The following is a 20,830-nucleotide window of genomic DNA, read 5'->3' on the forward strand; positions in this document are numbered from 1 at the left end:
AAAATAACTCCATAAACACAAATGAACCAAATGAAAATGGCAGGATTTTCTTTGGGATGTCTCGGGTAGAATTCTGAGAGGAGGGGTTTGCTTGTGTCAGGTTTCATTTCGCCGGATGGGAACAGTTCACTTTGGTTCTGTGCAGAAGTCTCCACTACAGCTGAGTCTTTTCAAACCTTAAAAAAGAAAAGTGGTGTTGGAATAAAGAAGACTGTTTATTTTTCCTCACAAGGACAGTATTCAACCTGAGAAACCGTACTAAATAGAAGCAACATGAAGAGTCACCGGGAGATCTTTTTTCAGTCTCTGCTCTTAATCCACAGTAAGTTTAGCTGCTGATGTCAACAAATTTTATTTGTTCCATTTTTACTGTAGGTAATTCTCATTATTTATTCTCACAATCTCTTTGTCTTCTACAGGACATACAAATGGCTCATTAATAGCTTCATGATCTCATTTTAGACTGCAAACATAGAGTCTTACTGTTATACTGAATATGACATTTGATATGACATATTAACATTTAAGCAGTAACTAGCAAGCACAAAAAAGCTAAATGTGGATTAAATATGTACAAAGCAGCAGTTACATTTTGTTCAGTTGTGTTTTAATAAGTTTCACGAAAGACGTATTGTCATTTAAATGTCAAGATACAAAGAATGAGGAACTAATTTCCTTGAGACATTCCAATAATGGCCCCAATTTCCTCATACTGTAAATAACAAATTGTGATGTGATTAACTCTGTTTGTCTTTCAGTGTTTGTGGTCTACTTCTTCACTGCAGGTGTGTAACAGTCATTCGTGTGTATGTGTGTGCGTGTGTGTGTGCGCAGTTATGTGCATGATTGTGGTTTTTAGCAGCGGTTTTTCAAAGTGTGTGATGTGGGCGCCAGAGGATTTAAAGCAAGACACAGCAGATTGAGGGTAATAAAGTACAAAAATTGGTGTTATTTAAACCCGCTGACCCAACTCAAGTTAAAATGAGCCTCTTTTTTTTTTTTTTTCTGTCTGTCTCTGAAAAAATGTCGGAAAAAAAGTCTTCTGGAAACACCACCCTCAGACAGTGACACAAAAAGTGCGCGATGAAATCATTCATACTGGACTTACTGCATTTCAATTATAAATGAGGGAAGACTCAATTTCCCACACTTTGGAAATACTTGTTTTTTTTCCAATATCATTTTTTAATTGAATGTATCTTCTTGTGTGTGACCTTTCTGCGGCCCTCAGTGGACGGCCAGTCAGATAGCAGCAGCAGCGTTGTGGTAGCTGGTTACAACGTGAGCGCCCCTGCTGGCTCCGTCGTGACGTTACAGTGCGTCAGTGGCCGCATGGTGTGGACCAGAGACAACCATAGGGACAGACAGAGAGTGGTCCACTGGGACGTGTTCCGGCCCCACGTGGACGACAGCATGGAGAGAGTTCTGGACATGTACTCTGCTGGAGAGCAGAGGATATACAACTCCTACAACCTGAAAAGAGTCGGCCTCACCCAGAAAGCCTTCAAAGATGGGAACTTCTCACTAATCATCAAAGGTCACACTCCTAAACCTTCTCATCTAGCTAAATGGAAATTCCTACGAAGTTTATATTGGCTGAACTGTTGTTGCTAGATGTGACAATGAACGACAAAGGCCTGTACTCTTGTAACCTCCACCACCTCTACTGCCACTTGTACGAGACGGTCCGAGTGCAACTGAACGTCACCAAATCCCGTATGTCGCCATCTCCGATCCCGAAGCGTAAAATGGTGACACGCTGTGACCTTTTCTGTGCACTCTTCCAGGTCGTAAAGAGCAGCGCTACTGGGATGGCCACAAAGTGGTGTTCGTGGTCCTAGTGGGGAGCACTGTGGTGCTACCGTGCATCAACAGGAGAAACGTGTGGACAGACTGGGGCAATGAAGAAGAGAATCAGCAGGTGGGTGTGATGTCATCTTCCACAACAGGGGTGGACAGAGTACTAATCTGTCTTGCTCAGCGTTTACGAGATGAGTCAGAAAAGTTGCTGGACTGATGTAATCCCCTGGAGTCTTTCATGTGGTCCTGAAGCACAAAACTTTTTCCAACCCATGATCTACACCGACTCCGAATGACCACAAAAATTTGCTACCCCCCCCCAGGTGGTCCACTGGGACCGTCAGTCCTCGGGAATCTACCACGATCGTGCAGATCGTTTGGTCGATCTGTACGCCTCAGGGGAGCAGCGTAGTTACGGACCCTCGTTCCTCCGAAGGAAGATGAACATCAGCAACCAGGCCTTCTCAGAGGGAGACTTTTCACTCACCATATCGGATTTACAGGTAGAGTTTGTATTGTATGTGTAATCTCATAATGAAAGCACATTTCTATACGAACGTTACGTAAGAATTGACTTAATTGTTTACATATGCTAACTGTTTAGGTCACTGACCAAGGGATGTACTCGTGTCACCTTCATCATCATTACTGTGGTTTACATGAGAGGAGACAGTTTCAGGTCACCGTGGAACCACCGGTGATTCACGCCACAATTCCAGCTAAAGCATTGCCCAGTGCTGACGAAGGTAAACTATAATTATAATTATTATATATTTTTTTCCTCAATTGTTTTTGACAGTTTCTTTTTTTTTCAGACGAACAATTAGTTAAACAGATAAAAAAAAAACATACACGCACTATAATTATAAAAAAAAAAATTTCCTGAATTGTTTTTACAGTTTCTTTTTTTTTTTCAGATTAACAATTAGTTAAAGAGATAAAAAAAAACATACACGCATTTTTGGAGGGGTGAGAATATTTATGAAGTAAACCTTGCTAATAGTTTTTCAGACTGCTGCGAGGAAAAAGCGCATTATAATTGGTTCTACATTCACTTAAGTTATCAAAAACTAGAATAACATGTCTTCATACTCCAACTGACTGTAAAACATTAAGTAAAGTCAAAGTCATTACTCACTCAAGTGTACACACTCCCCTCACTCCCTCAAGCTTTCTCTAAAACACACACACGTAAGCACGCCAGGTCACTTTAAGGACTTTACCAGACTTGATCTAAAACTATCTTGAGTCCAATTAAGCGCAAAAAGAAAACAAAAGTTCCTATCTGTTCTTGACCTCATTTTCTTTCTCCGCATCTGTGATTTCGCCTCTACGTGCGAAAGACCCTTTTCTGTTTGTTTCATTTGTTTTTCTTGCTCTCTCAGCTTGTCTGACGCTAAATTCCCCGCAAACCACAAACGCACCACCCAGTCACCATGTAAGGCCCTCGCTTACCCTCCGTTTAAAAAAAAAAAAAAAAGAAGCCTTTTTCATCGGGGGACTTTTAATTGCCTTCTCTCATTCTGAGTCTGTTTGTATATTTGCCTGTGTGAGTTACAGGATGTGGCGTTGTTTTTCATGCATAAACAACATTCTTCGGTTGATGCTCACATTTCTGAGTTCACATTTCTCAGTATAAAACAGAAGAAGAGAAGAAGGGTGAAAGCAGACAGTTTGTTTTTAGTCATAACTGATAATGGTGGATGTATAAATGTGGCAAAATCATTTAGAAGGTTTTGGAGAAATTCCTGTGGTTAAGTGTGTGTGTTTGTGTGCAAATGTGTGTGTATACGCCTGTGCGTGTCTGTGCCAATATGATCTCAATCCAGTGGAATTTTATCCACAGGAGTTGAAATCCATCTCTGCCCTCACAATTAATCCTTCTCTCTCAGAACTACAGAAGAGCCTCCAGCACTCTTTTAAAAAGAGTTTTTTCATTTATGATTTAATTAGAATGGAAATTTCTCACCCCGGCCTCCTTTCCTCCAAAGGATTACAAGAAGATTTGCACAAAAATAAACAATCTGTTCCTGGAACAACCTTAATCCTTTTACAGGCTAATAAATTGTTAGCATAAGTGTGACATGAGTTTGAATGTAATTGGTTAATCCCCCTGTTATAGGAGGGTGTGCACACTTTTGCAACCATAAATCACAGGAATTATGAAAAAACTTTTCAAATAATTTATCTTTCTAATCCAGGCAGATCACAAACATCCATCCATCTATACGTGATATAAAAAAAAAAAAAAAAAAAAAAAGACAGATTATCTTCAGTCTTTTTGCCGTCCGTCTCTCTGACTGTCCTCTACCATGTTGACTTTGGCTTCCATCAACAGCCTGGAAGGCTTACTGGATTTTTTTTCCCTCCTTTAGAATCCCACATACTCAGGTTTATTTTCCTGTCTTCTTTAGTCAGGAAAGTATTTTTGGTAGGAAAAGGGGGAAAAAAAGGTGGAGTGTGTTTTTCATGTGTCTAGCATCTGGTGAAAAACAGACAGGGGAAAGAGAGAGAGGTGAATTAAAGAGAGAATTTAATGTAGGTCAGTTCTTTACTTCATCATCCCACTAAATGAAGAAGTGGACAGACCAGCGGATACACAAACATAAACATATCCAGTGTGTTGCAATCTAGGATCAAGTTAGGAATTTTGTTGGGAAGCTCCCAAGAAACAAACAGTTCAGTATGTTTCCGTGCGGCCTTCCTTCACTGGCACTCATCATCTTTTGATGGTTTTACTGGCGAGAACGAGTCATACGGCATGACTGTTTGCTTTTTGGCTTACATACGCTGAGTGTGAACCTTTTTCGTCCGACTGGAAATGAGTTCACCATTTTAGTACAGTCAATGGACTAGAGAGAAGATGATGTTTGGATTTAAGTAAACCTATGACGAAAGTAAAATAAACCAGAAATCTTTCATGTTAAAATGGTGAACAGATTTGCGATGACACACTCACTGCTTGATGGGACGATAAAATGCTGAAAGGTTGTTTTCATCGCCGTTCAGATGCCGACAAAGTGGAGTCACCGCGAGTCATCAACGTCGTCCTCCCCGACCACAGACAGCACTTTCTTCTGCCTCTGGGCTTCGTCCTCACTGCCTTCCTCCTTCTGGCGTTTGTCGTCCTCATCATCATCCTCATCACACGCAGACGTAGAACAACAGGTCTGAATTAATATCAATGATTATTGTGATAAAGTAAAAAGTGGCTGCTGACTATAGATTGAAAGAAATACAATATATTTAATTTCTCACTGTGATTTGGTTTTTTCTTCTGCTTTCAGAGGTATACTCAGTGGGATCCACAAGGTCCAACCGAAGTCGATGCAGCTCCGATGAGTTTGAGATGGAAGTTGCAGAGACATCGCTGCCCATCCGGGAGTCGGATGAGAGACTCGGTAAGTGAAAAGGAACCCAACATCGTCTTGTTGTTTCAGTGAATATTACATTATCACCTTCCTCCCTCCTGTATGATTTGAAGAGTTCAAAAACAACCTGCTGAAAGAAGTCAACATGAACACACAGAGGAAAGTCATTGATCTGGATGAAGGTAAAAAAAAAAACATGTGAAGAGAAAAAGAAAGAAATGATTTGAATTGAGTGTTTAACCTTTCAGAAATGCAGAAGTGTCGTAAGTGAGAGAAGTGACTATCGGGGTCACTGGCTGGTCCAGAGGCTGCTCGTCAAGCCCACACTGATGGAAGTTTTGGCAGGGGAGATTCCATAGAGATGCATGTGTGACCAAGCCTTCATGTTTTTTTCTCAAGGCACAAAAAAAAAAAAAGTGAATGAATGTTTTGTTCATCATGTCACGGTCAAGCCGCGATACTACAAGACACCACAGTGCCACCTTGTGGTTATTAAATGTAGGTGCAATACTGTATTTTAAATGACGCCTGACTCGGTTGTAAATAGTGAATCAAGGTTCTATTACAGCGTTGATGTATTTGTCCAACTTACATTCTACTGTTGCTTTATTTTCTCTGGACTAAAGGTACATTGAGGGGCTTCTTATAGCAGATAGTGCTCTTCCAAAATGTTGTTCAGCATGTTACGGAAGTAGTTACATGCCTGCATAATCATGCAATTGTTTTGAACATGTATTAAAACATTTTTGTCTACTTTTTACTTTATTGATGTGCAAAGAAGCATACTAAAAAAGGTCAGACATCATAGTTCATTTATTCATTCCTTTGTGTCACAAACAGTCCCTGAATTCAAGACAAATGGCTTTTATACACTGCCGTTTTGTGTACATTTCTCCTACAAAACATGAAACTGTTTTATATCATCTCAATCTAAAATTGGTAGAAAGCCAGGTTGGTTTCGGACAAAATGGGCCACCGTGTGGAAGGAAGCAGCTGTCACGTGCTCACAATCGCACGTAAGTAGCTACAACATTCAGAGTCAAGTGGAAACACACACTCGCAAAAAAGGAATTCCAGCATCACATGAAAGTAGCGAGTTGAAAATAGGGCAGGATTTTTACGAAAAGCGCATAGGTGGGGCGCTGTAAATTCTACTTGAATTGATCATCATAGTGCTTTCTGCTGTAGTTGAGTAGGTCGCATAACTGGCGGGCATCTCAGCGACAGACAATCAATCAACCGACGGAATACAGAATTGATACTCCAGCAGCAATTCATTCAATAAGATGAAGCGCATCATTTTACAAAGAGCAGCTCATCTTTGTATCCAGACAACCATTTACAACAATCTACCATGTGTCCGCCGCAGTGTGACATGATGTCACTGAAGAAGTTGGTGTGCTGTACAAAGTGTACCAACATTAAGTGCTTGCTTTGTGTTGGGATGCACAAACGAGGGCAGTAATGTCTTTGTGCGCACAGTGCTCATGTTCAGCGGGTGCCAACGATGAGACCCACCTTCCTAAAAAGAGTCTTTACTCCATCGAAGGGTGTCGCTTGATACTTGGACCGGGCCGGTGGGGTCTTTGTCCTATCACATGGTGACATCTGACCTACAGGGCCAGTTTGAAAGTATGTTCTTGTTCAGGGGGCAGGACAAGGAGAGATATATTTGAAACAACACGGAGAAGTAACGTAGTCCTGGTCCCATGACAGCAGTCGCTTTAGGCTGACGGAGCACGAATACCTTTAAAAATCAAATGTCCGTGTCTCTTGCCCCCTATACAAATCAAGCTAGGCTAACAAATGGAGAATAAATCCTCCGGCCCGATCAGACAAGATGCGTGGTGGGAGTTGTCGAGAGTGGATGGTAGTTTGGGGTCAGATTTCTCAAGTGTCTGCAATGGAGTCTGGCTCCAGGACCTCCAGAGGGGACGAGCTGTCGGGATCTGGGGGCGGAGGTGAATGGGCTGCTCCCGTACCAACGTTGCAAGTTGCACAACCCTGAGGGACACGAGAATATTTAGATGAGCAACGGAACATGAATGACCATCAGCTAGTTTGCCCATTCCCACCTGAGTGTCTATCTCTTGCGGGATTGTGTGCTGCTGGATCCAGGGATGGACAAGGGCCAACTCCTCTCGCTGATCTTGGCTGAACCACGGCTGGAGAGGCTGAAGCACTCGTAGCTTCTCCTTGTCCTCAGCCAACACTTCACTCTGGTCCCTGCAGGAGGTAATCAATAAAATACACATCGGGATGACAAGACATCGATAACACTAGCAGAGCCTTACGATATGAAAAGGTAATAAATGTTATTTTGTTAAAAAAAAAAAAAAGCATCAACACTGGAATAAAAAGGGTGGTGGGGGGGTACTGTTTGTGTTTACCTCGTATGGATCTGGTACGTCATCATGACATGCTCTGACGTGTGCTGGATCATGCTCCACAGCGAGCTCTCCACCTGATTGTCGAAGTTGCGTTGGTGCTCTGCTGGAGCTTCCTGGCTCTTGCGGGCTTTGCGTGATGTGTCTGAGGAATCGTTACTGGCAAAATATTTGCTGCTGTTGCTGCTGCCTGTAACCGCAAAGAGAGCGGGACTCATTTAGCTTCATCTGCTAAGTTGTTATGTCTGAGTGGAGCGTAATACTTGAGTAGTGTACTCAACGGAGAAGATTTCGATATATTAGATTTAATATCGAATGCTTAAATTCTCTTTATGATGGATGACAATCAGATCAGCCATAATTGGTTTGAGGAAAAGCTCTATTCATGATTTACACCTGTGTGTGAAGTAGAGGTTCCATTGGACCCAGATCCTAGTGAGCCTCCAGACTCCCCCGATCCAGACCCGGAGGCATTGGAACCAGTCCCTGACCGTGCATCTTCTTGCAGCAGGAGATCAAGTAGCTCACTGGATGTGGACTGAGCATCTTGGTTCCCAGAATCACTCGGGGCATCAACCTGGGGAGGAGAAAATGTTTGGTCAGAACACAAAAGTGGACCGAGTGATCTATGACTGGATCTGTTCTTAAGGTAATTGTCTTCTTTGTGATGAGAGATATTTTATTGCTGTAACCTCGTTGTCAGCTTGCTCATGAAGGCTTTCTGCTAGGTTGTGTCCGGTGCTGCTCTGTCCACTCGGTTTGGGCAGCTCCTCCTGAAGCAAGTTGAGCTGAAGTGGAGAACTTGAGCGCGAGCTGGAGAACAATGCACGCGGGTCTGCCGTCTCTTCCTCCTCCCCGACCGAGGAGCAGGCTCTGGGGGAACCCAGGAGGGGCCCGGGAGATGTCTGTGCTTGGGGCACGGGCTGGGCTTGGAACTGGGGTGGCTGGCCTTGGAACTGGGGTTGCACGAAGGGAGCATCGGGGGGGAATCCTGCCATGGTGATGGGTGCCTGGGGCAGCATGGTGACAGTGGGGGTGGAGAAAATGGGTGGATAACCTGATGTGAAAGTTGGGAAATTAGGCAGGATGACGGCCATGACCGGTGTCATGAAAGGATTGATACTCTGGGCTGGAGCCATGGGCTGTATATTGTGAAAATTGGGGATACTCTGCACATTTTGGATGGGTTCCTTCTGTATATTTTGCATGCCCGGCAAGGTCTGATTTTGCTGCACGAGATGGAAATTGTAGTTGAACTGGTTCTGGTCAGGGGTTTGCACCACCAGGGGAGGGGTTCCGGGTAGCTGTTGCAGTCGTGGCGGTTGTTCTGGGGCGGGCTGAGTAGCCAACATGGGAAAGAATGGCGCTTGAAGTGGAGAGGTTTGATTGTAGGGCATTGCCATCTGTGGCTGGGAGGATTCAGAAGAGGGCCACGAGGAATCTGGGACACGGCGAGTAGGTCCGGGCGGAGAAGCATAGCTGTCTGACGAACACACCGGTTTGGGGCGCCTAAGTCTGGGCTTTGCTCTTCGAGTGCGGCTAAGCCCACCGACGTTCATTGGACGTGGATATTCACCTAAAATTTTATATCAAATAGGGCATTTTAATATGCACAAAAATATTTGTGTATGATCAATTCATGTCAACACAAACCTCTGTGTTGCGAGTGAGCCATGGAGCTGTTGTCCAACTGGAGGTAGAAACTGTAGGGACTCTGCAGAATGCGATTGCGGAACCGGTCCACATATTCTTGCTCCTCCTTCTGCGTGTGAGCCGAAAGCACCTCCTTGGTGAGACCAACAAATCTGCGCTCCTCAGTGGCCAGGCTTGGTGTAGGACGGACCGGGGCTGGTGCAGCATCAGTGGGCTCGCTGCCCATTGGCACATCCTCGAGGGCCGTAGCCTCTGTTGGGAGGAACCATACCAGTGTTTTATGACATTACATCCACATTAGAACACGTCCATTATGTATTATATACGGAAAGTTTTCTTCAAACAGGACTGGGGCTTTGGTATGTAAATCAATAAAAAAACATTAGGATGAGTTTGATGTGAAACAAATGAAGCGCCCCAAGCGCGACACCATGGTTTGTTGATCAAGCGCACCGTTTTAATTTGCTCTAACTACAATGGCGAGTTCTTTAAACACATATCCGAACAGAGCGTGCGCTGCACATACCTGATTCAGGTTGGGGCACATGGACGATGGTACTGCTGTATGAACACTGACTGGTGACAGAGACCACGCTCATTGCCTTAGTGGACATGGTGATGTCTGTGAGAGGAGCTCCAACAACTGCCGCGGTGCTAGGCCCGACCGACACCTCGCTTTCCAACATGGCCACTGGACAGGGAGAACACGTTTCAGGAAAAACAAACAACATCGAACAAGCAAACTTGAGACGTGTGTTTATTACCATCTGAGGCAGCTTGAGTCATCTCATTGGCTCCGGCAGGCTTGTCGTCCTCCGAGGTGGAGGATGACGAGGAAGTGGCGAGGGAATGACATTCACTTTTCCTTTTCAGAGCTGGCCCCGTACAGCTCTCCAAGTATCTGTATGACAACGGCCAAAGACACAGTTGAGAAACAGATGGACAAGAGTTTGGGCATTTGATAACGATGACACAAGATGGTCACACATGCCTGATAATGTTGTCCACACAGTTGATTTGCTGGTAGGAGGGAATGTGTGTCTGTTTCCTGCTTTCTTCAGGTTCCCCCACCTCAGGATTGGAGGTTACTGGAACCAAGTGTGCTGCTATGAGACGAGAAGGTCATTTCAACCCACATTTACAAGGACCACAGATGTTGTTCATTTCCATTACCTGGGGCGGGTTTACCAAGACGACCAATTTTGTGGCTGGAATCAAAATAGGGCTGCTGCCCCCAATTCCTGACTCTGTCCACATCGGCACAGATTTGCTGAAGAGTCATCTGCAACGACACAAAGATGCAATGTAATTCACTTTGGCTGCAGCGCTGACACTTCACAGAAAGCATGTGGTGATTATGTGACTTACAGGCTCTCGGTGTGAATCCTCCCACAAGTTACCATTGCTGTCGCTCGAAGAAGCGACGCTGATGTAATGCTCATGAGAACCGTTACTTCCTAAACTTCCATAACCACTGGAGCCGTTGGTATGGACAGGCTGGGGGCAGAAAGATCATTAATGAAGGTGAGCCCAAAAAAAAAAAGAATTTCTTGAGCAAGCAATATTATGAACTCAAATATGTAAATGAGGAATATTAAGTAATATCAATTAAAGAATCACCTGCAAGAAGAGTTTATAGATCTTGGCTTGCAAATCTTTAATTTCTTCATGCGTCACAGTTAAATCTACTTTACTGGGAGAAGCAAACACGTCCTCGTTCAGTGGAGTCCTAGTTGAAAGGCACACAAGCAAAATGATTAAGTCTTCAGCCACTGAATTCTCCAGCTGACAACGCAGCATGGTTATGAATTACTGCTTACGTTCTGACTTTGTCTTCAGTCATTGAATTTTCCAGCTGACAACTCAGCATGGTTACGAATTGCTTTTGTTACTGCTTACGTTCTGACTTTGTGGCGTCCGATGATGAAGGCCACCTTGCGGCTCCAAGGGTTGATGAAACTGGACCAGCTGGTGTCCAATGTGATGTAATCTCCATTCTGACAGCGCAATCGAACCGGCGAGTGTTCGAACGGTGACTGACCCGCATACTTCAACACTACGTGATAAAAAGTATCATAAAATGAGGGGCGGGGGATATAAGAGCACAAAAACTAGCAGTTTGAAGTTGTAGTCATCCAGGATTGGTACCAGAAGTCAAACTTACCCTTTCGGTGCATAGACAGCAAGAGGGCGTGGTCTTCTGGATGAACGCTGGTTAACAACGACGTGCCGATCAGATCTTGAGGGAAGTATCCCAGCAATGGCACCGCCCTGTGGGAGGTCACCGAATGACCTTAAATTGACTTGATGCTCACTTGTATTCCTAACTTGCAGATGCGAGCTGGTAATGACCTGTCATCCACTTCGAGGAATACGCAGCCAGGTGAATGTGTGGTGGTGAAGATGCGCTTGTCCATGGGGATTCGAGGTGCTGGGGGAGTAAAGAACACGCACAATCTTGAAGCAAATGAAGTACCTACCGTCATTTATTCGCACATCAAGCATAAAATTAAATCATTTGAATGCAGCAACTATGGAATTAATGATCATCACCTTCATATCCTGAAATGATGCGTTCAGCCAGGGCCAAGCAGCACAGCTCTTTCTCCTCCCCGCTGCTCCCAGTTCCCTGCACCTTCAGCAGGTAAGGCGTGACACGAAACGGGTTGTAGCGCATCTCCCCCTCACAATCCTTGCCACCTCTTAGACACAAAGTATGCAGTGGATTCAACACATTTCTACAAAAAAATAAAATAATCATAATTTTGTTTTCATGCTGACCTGATTCTGCAGAAGAAAGACTTGACCTGGGCAGAGTCAAATAATACCCCCGCTGTGGAGGTAAGCACAAAGACTTTTATTTATGTTGCTCTTAGCATTCAGTAAGATACAAGCAGTCCAGTGTAACCACCTTACATTTGGCAAACAACCAGTAGTTACAGAATCTCGCAAACCTCACTCACCCAAGCTGTCCGGATAGACAGTACACTGTACAATTCCATTCACAACAGAGTGACCAAACAGATGAAATAACTTCCTACAGTGTATTAGGAATCTTCATCAATATTTAAAAGGTTATTCCATGATGGATGTTCTATCTCACCACAATATAGTCATGTATTTGGGTTTGGCAGAAGTACCAAGAAAAATCAAAACAATATAGTAATATAATACTAATACTAAAATATATGTTTAAAAAAAAAAAAGATTGGAATACTTGTGTCGCAAACACACCTGTGTGCGAGTTGGTCCAGGGCGGCAGATGCGGCTGTGCCGTATGCGAATAGAAGACTTTGACATCCTGGTGGAAGAGCAACTCCACAAACTTGGCCGACTCGAGGAACTTCCTCTTGCAGCACAGGATGCTGGGAGCCTGCTCGGACGCGTGCAGAACGCGGCCACTCGACAGGGAGAAGACCACCACGAAGGAATCCTGCGTAAGGACACAGAAGCGCACGCACACACACACACACAAGCAAGCCAGGTCACACGCACACAAAAGCAGTAAAACACAAATACACTCACACACCCACCCAGGTGTAAGGCAAAAATAAGGAACACATGCAAATGTAGCTGCACTACATGAACAACAATGATGAAAATATCAAATCGGGATGGGTTTAGGAAAACGGTTGATTGCGTGGTGTGTCGTCAAAGTGTAAGGTTGCAGTGAGAATAATGTTCAATAAATAGCGAGTGATGGCATGTGTACCGTGTTCTTAAGAGTGTGTTCCGAGGTGACTCTTTCCAGCTCTTCGCGGGTGCAAACGGTGGCATTGCTCTTCTCGTCGTGGCCGTTTCGCATCAGCAACTTGTAATACTCGCTATTGGCTGCAGAGAATGACATTGTTGAGTTATCAACACAAGTTCCTCTGGTTGAGAATCTTGGGGTTTCCCTGAAGAAGCAGGGTTACCTTGTACTTGCTTGACACACTTGAGGGCATAATGCAAGGCCTCGACAGTGCTGGCTTTGCTGCGGCTGCGTTTGTCAGACGGAAGCCGCTTCTTCATCTCAGCTACTGTGTTCTTCATTTCTTTGTGGACTTGACCTCTGCTGCCATCTGCATTCATGCTGCTGCACAGAGACAAAAACACACAAAGGCAACGCAGGGTTGAGATCATCAAATTTAAATATTTGTGGTGTCGAATAATGTCTTTTCTTAAATGTCTAAATGTCAGAATACCTCTTTGTGGAAGCCGAGGTGGATTCTGTGGCGCTTCCGGTGCTGTGATATTCCGGGGAGGCAAGGTCGTGCGATCCACTAGTCATCTCCTCGTCTTCTTGTGCCACCTCTCCACAAACGTGAACACTTGTAGACTGAACCTGTCTGACCCGCTGCCCTGTTGAAGACTGTATCACGGGCTCCTCTCCATCTGGGCCGCTGTCACCGGCGGGCATCTCTTCACTTTGGTCACACATTAGTGGTAATTCCGACAATCGCCCTCATCAGCGGGGGTCTTCATATGATCAAAAACAGGAATGGGTTCCATAGGGTCTTTTAATTTTCATGGAATGCCAAAGAGGTGGTTTGTTTTCAGTTCTGCAGATTTGGAGGATAAAAATCTATTTTAACAAGACATCACATGGTTTCTAATTGATGGTGAGCAACAAATAATTGGATGGCATCAACTCAAAGTTTTTGCCTCTTCAAATGCTGCAGTTTGTTTCTCATGTATATGTAGGTCACATTAAAGGTGGAAACACGTGGGGTGGTCTTTCTTTACATTCTAAAAACTTGGCCTTTTAACCAGGGTGTGTAGACTTTTTATATCCACTGCAAGCTGAGAAGCTCAAACAGAAGCCAGTGGAAATATCCTGCATAGACTCTGCAGGATTACATAATCAGGGAGCTCAATTTGGAAGAGTGGAAGCCATCTTGACATATTGCAACTGTTGTTTAAAAAAAACTTTTTTTTTTATTGTTGTGTGGGTATAATGATGATCTGACCTGACCTTGACAACACAACAGACTTGATAAGACATCCTATTTTATGATTATAGTTGGACATGGTGTTAAATTAGCAAACATCTTTGAAGCAAACTATAAATTAGCGCACATCCAAACATCTATGTATTTTCAGGCCTTATATAATAGATACAAAATGTAAGAACGAACTCAGAAGACTTGAACACATTACTAAAGTTACAATTTAAAAAAAAAAAAGTTTAAAAAGGGGAAAGTACAACGTTTTTTCTGCCTTAAAACGGTAGTAAACAGATTTTTCAAAGAGGGAACACTTTATGGTGACAAGTCAAAAACAAACTTGACCCTCTATTGACAGTTAATGGCCCCGTCACAACATGCATCCGTTTTCTGTACCGCTTTGTCCCTACGGGGGTCGCAGGCGTGCTCGAGCCTATACCAGTGGTATCAGGCAGTAGGGGACACCCAGAACCGGTTGCCAGCCAAGCGCAGGGCACACAAAGACAAACAACCATCTGCACTCGCACTCACACCTAGGGGCAATTTGGAGTGCTCACGGCCTACCATGCATGTTTTGGGGATGTGGGAGGAAACCAGGGTGGCCGGAGAAAACCCATGCGGGCACGGGGAGAACAAGCAAACTCCACACAGGGAGGGTCGTTGGTGGAATCAAACCCGCACCCTCCTAAGTATGAAGCGGTCGTGCCAACCAGTGCGCCACCGTCACCACATTAAACCAGATAACCTTAAGGGGGGGGGGGACCGCTAACACCATTCACTAGTTAACTAGCAATTATCTTTGAGCTACTTTTGTTTACGACATATACAAATGTACTTTTCCAGCGATAATATGCGAGAACAAAACAAATCGTAGGAGTGCCTTTTAAATCTCGTGAATCATTGAAAAACGTGACATGAAAGGGAACTCCAGATGACTGCTAATATCAATTTTATATCAATACCTATATTGAGTATATATCAATTATAACTGATATGGTTTAATAGCAACAGCTTGTTACATTCCGCTGGGTTATGGCAGAGATGTGACTTAACGTTAGCTACTTATCGGCTCCTCGCCGAAGACAATCGACGGCCGTTACAAGAGCTCGATCGACTACGTTAAAACGATCACTTTGTTTCCCGGGGTTCGCCAATACATATGAAATAAGGACCATCTGACAAATATTATTTCCGAGATTTACTTTCACATTTATGTGGATGATGTGGCTTGCTAGCTTACCTACTAGCAATAGCCCAAAACATACCATAACCAAATTTTTGTGAAATATTTTACCTTTTGCTCCATACGCTTGCATCCACTTAAATGTATTTCCCCTATGAACGTGTCTTCTGGTCGTAATTCAACTATTTATTTTTATTCGAACTCAGCTAGGCTAAGTCTCTTAGTGCTCCCGTGCGCTTGACACATTTGTGCAACGTGAGTCCAGTTGAATATAATCCCCGCCCAGTGCACGATGATTGGACAAAGAAATTCATGTGTTCTGTGAGTGGCAGATACGATATTAGTGGGCGTGTCTACAAATTGGTTCGTCAAACAACGGTCGTGGTTCACGTGGACCTCCATGTTACACAACAGAGGGAAAACAAGTACGCAAATCAGAGCAGGCACTTTGCGTTTTGCCTCTTCGTCACCGTAGGAATGAACCCTTTCACATCGCTGCTGTTAAAACTGTGGTCAAATAAAGCAGTAAAAATGAGAAAGATGATGCACAATACTTTTAACAATGTGTATGAATAAACAAAAACAACACTGGCACTAAAATCCAAGTGATAAAGTAATCAGGCAATATTTAATGATTTAATAAGAAGCAACAGCAATCATCCAGTGTTGGCACAATACAGGTAATTCTCACACTGTCACCCCACCCAAGTTTTTTGAACAAATTCCAACCGCTAAAGTGCTTAGCAGCAATGGACACAAACCAAACAAAAAGAATTTAAGGTTAGCTCTGTACGAAGTTTCGAAAAGCATAGCTGAATAAAACGACATTAATTACACATGTATGCACTTTATTCGGATGGGTTACATCTATGTAAAAATACACTCGTGTAAGTTAATTGAGCAAGTGAGCTGCAACAGTCATTCGGAAGGCACAATAGACTCCATCAGGTAGATAATTATACATAATTTATCAATCCATTGGCTTGACAGTAAGAGGAAGTGCGCAAAAACGTTTTTTCCAATCGGGGGCCAGTTCAGTCCATTGAGGACCACACTGAATACTTAAATAATGTTTACCATGTGAGTTAAATGCTAACAAATGACATTACAGTCACCTTGCCTTCTAGAACTGGTTCTGAAGTTTCGTTTAAATTGCATGGTGAGCTATCGTGGCCATATGTTGTTTGGCATCTCTACTGTAGACATAAATCCAAATCAAAACACAAATTACCTTTAACTGCACACCAAGTCATTCCTGAGACAATGATGCAAATGGATATAACATTATGAACCGAGGCATAAACATACGCTCCTTCTAAGTTGTCGATTTGAGATGATCAATTTAATTATTTCATATATTTCACAATAGAATTCACTATAACCAACATTTCCCTAAAGGAATTCATAAAGTATATTTTTCTATTTATCTAGCAACCAATATGTTTGCAAAATAAGTTCATGAGCATTCAGCCATGCGTATAAATAAGTTAAGGCATGCAAATTGAACAGCTCTGTGTCTTTTGAAGGCACAAACAAAATGCAGAACAGGAGGATTCTTACAAAGTTGAAAAATGTTGAATTTGCTTCAGCGGAGGGCAGGAACATTTTGGAAAGTACTTCTTATGGCACACACTTTGAAGGCTAGTTTTCAAACGTAAAAACAAAATACAAGAGGAGTTTACAACTATACGCCACATCATGTCATTAAAGGCTTTGGTGTATGTTTTGATAAAAGTGAGACTGAAGAGGCAGAATTTTCTGTTCACCATGTGACATTAGTGTAGTTTCGGTCAATTAGCTAAGTTTCTGTTCATGTGTGTTTCATACGTGGCATTGCACAGGTCGGGCTTGTGAGTAAGCCCATAATGTATTGAGGCACATGTTGGCACACATACAAGATAAGGAATGAAGACCCCTCCCCTTCAAAGGAGAAGAAAATGTGAACTAAGAAGCCACTAATCATGTGACCTCTGCCTTTCAATGATGCTTGTTGCTCATCTCCTCTTCTCGATGCCGTTTTAGGCTTGGGACCAAACTGAAAATAAAGCAAGAGCATGAAAGTTAAATCTTCTGAAATAAACGTGTAAAATGTAGGAGTGCAATTTTTTTGGGGGGGAGGGGGCAAAGGTGACATGTAGTGTGTATGGCATAATACTCACTAATAATGATGACCACGATAATCAGTAGGACAGCTATCAGGATGGCCCACATCTGGAAGGCAGATAGGCAGAGAATATCAGCACGACACTCAGCTCGACTTGATTTGAAGATGTATTTGTTTAAAAAAACCAAAAAAAGTTACTCATGCTTTGCAACACATCTATCCAAATTATACCTTGCAGTTTTTCCACCAGTACTTCCTCTTCAGTTTGGCAGCACTGGTCTCAAACTGGGATGCTCCAGCTTGGAGTGCATCTGCTCGGTCGTCCAGTTCCGATAACTTCTGGTCCCGTTCCAGCACTTTGTCCACATTCACGCGCATAATATCCACCACCTGCAAACGCCACATATGATCCGTTCGTTGTTTGTGGGCTACAACATACAAGTTGAATCAATGTCCACCATTTCATACATGTATAGCAGCTGAGAACTAAATGAATATTTAAATACCGTTGTTTGCTGTTGAAACTGTATACTGATGTGAATTATTCAAGACACAACCATTTTTCGAAATCCGTTTGAATCAACGGAATGGAAAACAGAACATTTTTATTCTTGATTCATCAAACGAGACAGAAAAAAAATGGACAAAACCATCTTTTTCTTCAAAATAGTTAGTTGCGGCCCGTAAAAATCTTTTCAGTCACAGGGAACGGACTTTTAAACCCACATGTTCCACTGATCCACAAACCTTACTATTGCCACTCCCCTCAGACAAAGAGCTGCAGAGTGCAGAGGAGTGCACAAGCATTACATAAGCAGGGACTGATTATATAAGCCTCCGACGACCAATTGGAGGCTCCGTGAACACGCTTAAAGTTGACGCTCAGTGAAGGAGGGGCGAGTTTGAGCATTTTAAAAGGAAATGGGAAGGGCGTGTTGTCGTACGTCATTTCGGAGCAGTGCCTTTTTTATTTTTAGGCATGTGAATGAACATGTGTTTGCGGGCAGCACATTCCTCATAGTGGCGATCCAGAACAGACACGGACGGCGAGGGTTATGTAATTCGCTGTTCAAGACAAACATCAAGAAGCAGTGAGTCATAAGGGGAGCCAGGGGCAGTGAGAGGGAGGGATGATCAATAAAGGCTCCGTACAGACGTCATTTGCCCCCATACATAAACAGAACTACAAGAAAATATTTTGATTTGGTTAGTTTGTCAACAGATGGGTGCTTATAAAGGTGTTGTGACTATTACTTATTCAATATGGAATATAATGAAGTGCCTTTCATAAGCTTTAGTGAGCGCAAATTTGGTGCTTTTACGATGCAACAACTGAGTTTGAATAAAATTCATTCATGAACTTCAAACAATTTCCTGCGAAGAGGGATCACTTATCTGTAATCTGTTAAAGATCTGTTCCACAGTCAAACTGCTGACATCAAACCCTTACTCATCACACAAAACTATCTCAACACGTGTCATGCATAGAATCAATGGCAGTTTGAAATCCGGATATTAACATGACTTTAGAAAACACATGTAGACTATCACAATTCATCTACACTTACAAACAGTTAAGTAATGAATTTGAGCTATTTGAATTTAAAGTTGAAATAAAAAAATTAAAATAGAGTGCATTTGTTGTCATCAAGAGTCAGTGACAGTGATCACTCAACTATTGAAAATTGATGCAGTGAACAGTATGATTTAAATAAATAGATCAATCAATAAATAGATAAATAGTGCAGAGTTATCTATCATACCTCATCGACCTGGGCTTGGGTCTGCTGCAAACGTTTGTTGCTCGACCCTGCACCAGCACCTTCTGGAACTGAGCCTGACCTGGAGAAACATAAGATTTAACATATTTGCATAAATCTGTACATAAGTACCACTGTTCTAATAAAAAGAAAAAAATGGAGATGCCTGTCAAAAATCATCACAAGCACAGATTAACAAGTAAACTTGTGACATTGGATAAGGCCTACATGCAACCGGTACCATGTCACTGCATTCCTTCTGCGCACCCACTCCCACTGATAAGATAATGTCATGCCGAAAGAAAACCAAAAACACACAAACGATTACAAACCATGTAAACATTTTTACATTTTGCAGCTCGTCAATCATCTCATCGTATTCATAACACAATTTGGCCTGAGCGAATTTAGACCTAAAACTATCCGTCAAAGCCATTCAAACAAAACTTTTCCCAAATGCCGTGCAGTCAGTTTCATGAGACGATTGACCATTAGACCAATTACTTCATTTCTTGTGGTAACAAAAAAAAATAGTAAATGTAGATTTTACGTTGAGAAGCTAACTTTGGGTTAGCAGCTCGGGATGCTAAATTCAACTCAAGTGAACTGCATTAAATTGAGAACAGGGCAAAGAATAAAGTCGTTAAAAACTATTGGTAATACATTGAGAATAAATGATGAAGTTACTCGGATCAAATGTAAAGTTTGTACAGTTAATGCAAACATGGGGGGAAATTGACTAGTTGACGAATTAGCACTTGTTGCATGCTAACAGCTAAATTTAGGGCGTATGCTACGCTCGACTTTTGTTAAACAACCACATTGAGTGTTCTAAACTTGTTTGATCCAACAACTCGATCGTGTTTATGCGTGCACATACTTTAGACAGTTAAAACTTACATCGTGAAGTGAAAGTTGCTTTATCGTGCACCGGATGTTTCTTTGGAGCGTGTTCTAACCCGTAGTTGAGCTGCGTTGTGGGAAGTCGGAAACTCGGAACTTTGGCGTTCCCAGCGCTCAGCGAAGTGAAACTGGACAAACTAATTTTGAAACTGTCATCTTGGCAGAAGTTAACTAATTAGTGTAACTACCGTCGTGTGTTTTACCTCTAGAATTAGACAAAATAAACGGTAAATATTGCATGTGACGTCACATTGTTGACAAAAAAAATACAAGTAAATGTTTTCAGATGTGAAAGTCGATCTTTGGCCACTGAATACGGGATTACTTGAATGCAACGTGAATAGGCGACGTACTTCCGCCAACAATGAAGAGTAACGGCCACATAGAAAACAATAAAGCACTTTAAAATAATAACAAAAGTGCAATATTGCAACAGTCGTTCACCCAAAGCATCACTTTAATAATTTAGCATATTAAGGAAAATTGAGTTGTACATCCAATTCAAAGACGTGGAGAAAAGACGCGTGATGAGCATGTGACATTATGAACCAAAGAAAATTGTATAAATTTGTAAATAAAAGAATGTTGTTTTAATTCAATCAACATTTGCATATATACTCGTGCCATTATAACTGCTTCCATCTCATTTGATACATATTTGATCAGGATGTTTGCTATGAACATTCGCCATAGGTTTTCTCTTTCAATTATTCGATTATTAGTTATTATTATTATTATTAGTCT

General features: G+C 42.5%; 3 protein-coding genes across 5 annotated transcripts; 1 reads left to right on the plus strand and 2 right to left on the minus strand.

The window, feature by feature from the left end:
- The first annotated feature begins 101 nt into the window (after positions 1 to 101).
- On the plus strand, positions 102 to 6,191 carry mxra8a (matrix-remodelling associated 8a). Its single transcript, XM_085923414.1, has 11 exons — positions 102 to 322; positions 759 to 785; positions 1,232 to 1,537; positions 1,615 to 1,716; positions 1,788 to 1,921; positions 2,124 to 2,303; positions 2,405 to 2,546; positions 4,810 to 4,968; positions 5,088 to 5,201; positions 5,285 to 5,353; positions 5,420 to 6,191. Exons 1-11 carry the CDS (start codon positions 274 to 276, stop codon positions 5,440 to 5,442), a joined length of 1,305 nt encoding a protein of 434 aa, XP_085779540.1. The 5' UTR covers positions 102 to 273; the 3' UTR covers positions 5,443 to 6,191.
- On the minus strand, positions 5,967 to 15,605 carry per3 (period circadian clock 3). Of its 3 annotated transcripts, none has more exons than XM_085923413.1 (22): positions 15,431 to 15,605; positions 13,396 to 13,752; positions 13,126 to 13,286; positions 12,924 to 13,042; positions 12,446 to 12,644; positions 11,993 to 12,044; positions 11,765 to 11,913; positions 11,564 to 11,642; positions 11,376 to 11,482; positions 11,111 to 11,267; positions 10,832 to 10,940; positions 10,580 to 10,708; positions 10,385 to 10,493; positions 10,203 to 10,299; positions 9,976 to 10,112; positions 9,738 to 9,902; positions 9,212 to 9,463; positions 8,251 to 9,134; positions 7,955 to 8,135; positions 7,562 to 7,748; positions 7,247 to 7,397; positions 5,967 to 7,175 (listed from the first exon to the last, which is right to left on the minus strand). In XM_085923413.1, the coding sequence occupies exons 2-22, from the start codon at positions 13,629 to 13,631 to the stop codon at positions 7,062 to 7,064; spliced, it is 3,774 nt and encodes a 1,257-aa protein (XP_085779539.1). In that variant the 5' UTR covers positions 13,632 to 13,752; positions 15,431 to 15,605; the 3' UTR covers positions 5,967 to 7,061. The 3 variants fall into 3 exon arrangements, with proteins under 3 accessions (XP_085779539.1, XP_085779537.1, XP_085779536.1); XM_085923411.1 differs by having other exon boundaries at positions 10,203 to 10,314; XM_085923410.1 differs by having other exon boundaries at positions 10,203 to 10,317.
- A 314-nt stretch (positions 15,606 to 15,919) lies between these two features.
- vamp3 (vesicle-associated membrane protein 3 (cellubrevin)) lies at positions 15,920 to 20,435 on the minus strand. The gene is made up of 6 exons (XM_085924871.1): positions 20,290 to 20,435; positions 20,084 to 20,223; positions 19,187 to 19,265; positions 17,655 to 17,813; positions 17,479 to 17,530; positions 15,920 to 17,354 (listed from the first exon to the last, which is right to left on the minus strand). Coding segments are annotated over exons 2-6 (309 nt in total). The 5' UTR covers positions 20,086 to 20,223; positions 20,290 to 20,435; the 3' UTR covers positions 15,920 to 17,337.
- Positions 20,436 to 20,830: the final 395 nt, after the last annotated feature.

The sequence above is a fragment of the Syngnathus leptorhynchus genome, chromosome 11, assembly GCF_054491065.1.
Source record: "Syngnathus leptorhynchus isolate UIUO chromosome 11, UIUO_Slep, whole genome shotgun sequence".
Lineage (NCBI taxonomy): Eukaryota > Metazoa > Chordata > Actinopteri > Syngnathiformes > Syngnathidae > Syngnathus > Syngnathus leptorhynchus.